This window comes from Nicotiana tomentosiformis, chromosome 5 (assembly GCF_000390325.3).
Source record: "Nicotiana tomentosiformis chromosome 5, ASM39032v3, whole genome shotgun sequence".
In the NCBI taxonomy this organism is placed as follows: domain Eukaryota; kingdom Viridiplantae; phylum Streptophyta; class Magnoliopsida; order Solanales; family Solanaceae; genus Nicotiana; species Nicotiana tomentosiformis.
Genome location: NC_090816.1, coordinates 83202917 through 83208544, shown reverse-complemented (window position 1 = coordinate 83208544; position 5628 = coordinate 83202917). Strand labels below are relative to the sequence as shown.

The 5628-nt window shown below is 45.8% G+C and overlaps 1 protein-coding gene across 1 annotated transcript; it reads right to left on the bottom strand.

The window, feature by feature from the left end:
* Positions 1-1984: 1984 nt before the first annotated feature.
* LOC138892682 (uncharacterized) lies at positions 1985-5087 on the bottom strand. The gene is made up of 3 exons (XM_070176418.1): positions 4370-5087; positions 3678-3859; positions 1985-2233 (listed from the first exon to the last, which is right to left on the bottom strand). Exons 1-3 carry the CDS (start codon positions 5085-5087, stop codon positions 1985-1987), a joined length of 1149 nt encoding a protein of 382 aa, XP_070032519.1.
* Positions 5088-5628: the final 541 nt, after the last annotated feature.

Sequence of the window (5628 nt, the reverse complement as noted above, 5' to 3'; positions counted from 1 at the left end):
CCTGCAACACTCTTCGCGATCGCGATCCTCCACTCTTGACCGCGTATAAGGAAACCAGCAATAGAAAAATCAGCAGTTCCTCCAAGTCCAAAATGCGCTGAACATGAACCGAATCACACCCGAGGCCCCCCAGACGTCAACCAAACATGCCAACAAGTCCTAAAATATCATACAACACTAAAACCACGAATCAGGCATCGATTCAAGCCTAATAAACTTATGAATTTCTAACTTCAAAAACTAATGCCGAAATATACCAAACCAACTCCAATTAACCTCAACTTTTGCACACAAGTCATAAATGATACAACAGACCAATTCTAACTTTCGGAACCAATCCGAGCTCGGTAACCACAAAGTCAACTCTCGGTCAAACTTCTCAACTCTCCAAACTTCTATTTTTCCAACTCTCGCCAATTCAAGCCAAAATCATCTACGGATCTCCAAATCAATATCTGGGCACACTCCTAAGTCCATAATCACCCTACAGAGCTATCAAAATCATCAAAACTCAATTTCGGAGTCATTTACATATAAGTCAACATTCGATCACCTCTTTCAACTTAGGCTTCCAACATTGGGACTAAGTATCCCAACTCATTCGGAAACATCCTTGGAACTAAACCGACTACCCTGGAAAGTCACATAACAACAAATGAGAACATTATAGCAATAAATGGGGGAACGGAGCTATAATACTCAAAACGACCAATCGGGTCATCACATCCACCCCCTCTTAAACAAACGTTTGTCCTCGAACGGGTCTAGAATCTTACCTTGAGTCCTATAGTAGGCATGGATATCTACTCTGCATCTCTCGATCGGTCTCCCAAGTAGCCTCCTCGATTGGCTGCCCTCTCCATTGTACCTTCACTGAATCTATATTCTTTAACCTTAACTTTCAAACCTGCCGATCCAAAATGGCCACCGGCTCCACATCATAAGTCAAATCCCCATCTAACTGAACCATGCTGAAGTCCAAAACATGAGACGGATCGCCAACATACTTCTAGAGCATGGAAACATGAAACACTTGATGAACACTCGATAGACTAGGCGGAAATGCAAGCTTATAAGCCACCTCTCCAATCCACTCAAGCACCTCAAAAGGCCCAATATACCGAGGGCTCAATTTTCCCTTCTTCCCGAACCTCATAACACCCTTCATGGGTGAAACTCTGAGAGACACCTTCTCCACCACCATGTAAGCAACATCACAAACCTTCTGATCAGTGTACCTCTTCTGTCTAGACTGCGCCATGCAAAGCCAATCCTGAATCAACTTAACCTTGTCCAAGGCATCCTTAACCAAGTCAGTACCCAATATCGTAGCCTCGCCCGGCTCAAACCAACCAACTAGAGACCGACACCGTCTCCCCTACAAAGCCTTATACAGAGCCATCTGAATACTCGATTGGTAGTTGTTGTTGTAGGAAAACTCTACAAGCGGCAGAAACTGATCCCTAGAGTCCCCAAAATCCATGGCACAAGTGCGTAGCATATCCTCCAATATCTAAATAGTGAGCTCGGATCGTCCATCCATCTAAGGGTGGAATGTTGTACTCAATGCAACCCGTGTGCCTAACTCTCGATGCACTGCTCTCCAAAACTACGATGTAAATTGTGTGCCCCGATATGAAATAATGGACACCGGCACACCGTGAAAGCGAACAATCTCGCGGATATAGATCTCAGTCAACCGCTCTGAAGAATAAGTAGTTCCAACTGGAATGAAATATGCGGACTTAGTCAACCGATCCACAATCGCCCAAATAGCATCAAACTTCCTCGAAGTCCGTGGGAATCCAACCACAAAGTCCAAGGTGATACTCTCCCATTTCCACTCCGGAATCTCTAGCCTCTGAAGCAAATTTCTCGTCCTCTAATGTGCGTACTTCACCTACTGATAATTTAGGCACTGAGCTACAAACCCCACTATATCTTTCTTCATCCTCCTCTACCAATAGTGCTGCCTCAAGTCCTGTTACATCTTTGCGGCACCTAGATGAATAGAATATCGAGAACTGTGGGCTTCCTCACGAATCAACTCACATAGCCCATCTACATTAGGCACACAAATCTGACCCTGCATCTGCACCACCCCATCATCCTCAATAGAAACATCCTTGGTATCTTCATGTTGAACCGTGTCCTTGAGGACAAGCATATGGGAGTCAACATACTGATGCTCTTTCATGCGATCATCTAACCTTACAAACTGATTGGCCAAGGCCTGAACATATGATGCAAGTGGTCTCTCACCTACAAAAATAAATGCAAGGCTACCCATACTTACTACCTTTCTACTCAAGGCATCGTCCACCACATTGGCTTTCCCGGGATGATACAAAATGGCAATATTATAGTCCTTTAGCAGCTCCAACCATCTCCACTACCTCAAATTTATATCCTTTTGTTTGAACAAGTGCTGGAGACTCCAATGATCCGTAAATACCTCACAAGACACACTATAGAGATAATGCCTCCAAATCTTCAATGCATAAATGATGGCTGCCAACTCCAAATCATGAACAGGGTAGTTCTTCTCATTTGGCTTCAACTGGCGTGAAGCATATGCAATCACTCTACCCTCCTGCATAAACACACACCCAATACCAATCCTAGAAGCATCACAATACACTATATAAGAACCCGATGTTGAAGGCAAAACTAGAACTGGAGATGTGTTCAAAGCATTCTTAAGCTTCTTAAATCTCTCCTCATAGTCATCTGAACACCTGAATGGATCACCCTTCTGTGTCAACCTAGGCAAAGGTGTTGCAATGGACGAGAAACCCTCCACGGAGCGATGAAAATATCTGGCCATGCCGAGAAAACTCCGACTCTCAATAGCTTAAGACGGTCTGGGCCAACTCTGAACCGCCTCTATCTTCTTTAGATCAACCTTAATCCCCTCACTGGACACCATGCTCCCCAAGAATGCTACCGAACTAAGCCAAAATCACACTTGGAGAACTTGGCATGAAGTTGCTCCTCCCTTAACCTCTGTAGTACAATCCTCAAATATTGTACATGCTCCTCCTGGCTACGTGAGTACATCAGGATATCATCAATAAATACTATGACAAATGAATTAAGATATGGCTGGAATACACTATTCATCAGATGCTTGAATGCTGATGGGGCATTGGTCAGCCCAAAAGACATCACAAGGAACTCATAGTGACCATAGCAGGTCTTGAATGTCATCTTCAGAATATATGAGTCCCGAATCTTCAAATAAATCATCAATGCATGGCAAAGGATACTTGTTCTTAATTGTAACTTTGTTCAACTGTCTATAGTCGATGCATATTCGCATAGTACTATCCTTCTTCTTCACAAACATAACCGGTGTACCTCAAGGCGACACACTAGGCCTAATGAACCCCATATCAAGAAGCTCATGAAGCTGCTCTTTCAATTCCTTCAACTTTGTTGATGCCTTACGGTAGGGAGGAATAGAAATGGGTTGAGTACCCGGTACCAAGTCAATACCAAAATCAATATCCCTGTCGGGTGGCATGCCCGGCAGGTCTGCAGAAAACACATCTGAAAATTCTCGCACTACCGAAAAAGAATCAATAGTAGGAGTATCATCACCAAATCTCTCACAAAGTCCAAATGACAAACACCCCTTCCCAACCATCCGTTTGGACCTTCAAATATAAAATCACCTTGCTGGGACCATAATCAAGAGAACCTCGCCATTTGATCATCCGCAACCCCGGTATCGCTAACGTCACGGTCTTAGCATGACAATCCAGAATAGCATGATATGGGGACAACCAATCCATGCCCAGAATCACATCAAAATCAACCATAGTAAGCAATAAGAGATCAACTCTAGTCTGCAAACCTGCAAAAGTCACCACACATGACCAATACACACGGTCCACAATAATAGTATCGTCTATCGGCGTAGATACATGAACAGGTGAAACTAAGGACTCACGGGGCATATCCAAATAATGAATAAAATAGGATGATACATAGGAATAAGTAGAACTAGGGTAAAATAATGTGGAAGAATCTCTGTGGAAAACTAAAACAATACCTATGATCACTGCGTCTGAAGCAATGACCTTTGACCTAGAAAGGATAGCATAGAATCGAGCATGACCGCCACCCAATCGGCCTCCCCTTCTAGGGCAACATCTAGCTGACTGAGTCCCACCCCGAGCTGGCTAGGCGGGTGGTGAAGTAACTGGTGCGAAAGTTATGACCTGACCCCTCTACTGCACTAGACCAGCAAAGCAGCGGGGACAGTGCCTCTACACATGCCCAAACTCCCTGCACTCGAAGTAACTCCCCGATGGTGGTGGGGACTGAATCGGGCCCCAAAAACCAGAATAACTACTAGAATGACCTGGCACAGATGAACCCTGAACATATGGAGCACGGGATGAACTCTGAGCTGGGAAGGCACTGATAGATAACTGACCCGGACGAGCACTATATAAACCATGGATAGCTGATGCACACGATGAACCACTGAAACTACCCAAACCATGAGGCATCTTGGCCTCCCTCTCCTCACGCTCCTGACTATGGACCAGTTCTAGTCGCCAAGCAATATCAACCACCTCGTCAAACCTAGCACCCGATGCATTCTCTCGAGTCATAACAAAGTGCAGTCCATAGCTGAGGCCAGCAATGAACCTCCTAATCCGCTCCCTCTCTGTGGGAATAAACCATATCGCATGGTGAGCCAACTCTAAAAAAATCATCATGTACTGGGTCATGGGCATACCCTCCTGGTGTAGCTTCTCAAACTGCCTACGCAACTCCTCCCTGTGGATCGGTAGCACAAACTTTTCCAAGAAGAGAACGGAGAACTCATGCCATGAAAGAGGTGCAGCCTCGGTTGGCCTGCTCTGCTCATCGGCCTCCCACCATTTGAAGGCTGCCCCAGTCAGCTGAAAAATAGTAAATGAGATCCTACTAGTCTCCAGAATACCCACCGTGCGAAGAATCCGCTGGCACCTATTCAAGAAGTCCTGAGCATCCTCTGACTCAGCCCAACTAAATGATGGAGGATTGAGCCTCCCAAACCTCTCTAGTCTTTTATGCTCCTCGTCACTCATAATGGGACCCACGTGGGCCAGAGCAACTGCAACCGATTGGACTGGTAGTAACCCCGGTGTCTGAAGTCACCTACACTACCTGCTCTAGAGTACGAGCGGTGGGAGTCTGAGCACCTCCCCCGGCCTGAGAAGTGACTGGCGAGGCCGGAATTGAAACTGCCTGAGCAAGGCTAGTGCAAACAGTCAATATCTGGGCCAGAGCCTCCTGAAGGCTTGGAATCACAATGGGCACAGCTGGTGCCTGAGCCGGTCCCACTGACTCAACCACATCTGGAATCTTCTCCTGAACTGGAGCAACTAGTGGGTCTACAGGTGCTTCTCTAATTGTTGTACGAGCTGCACCTCAGCCTCTATCGCGGACCCGGCCTCTCGTGGACCTAGATAGTGGTACTGGTGGTCGTCCGCCTGATCCAATAGCACGTGTCCTCACCATATGTAAGAGAATAGAATAGCAAAAGTTTAGTTTCCGGAATCAACAAATTCGCACAATAAGAATACAAGAAAGTGACGTTTTCCTAATGGTTCGGCAGCCTCTCGAAGA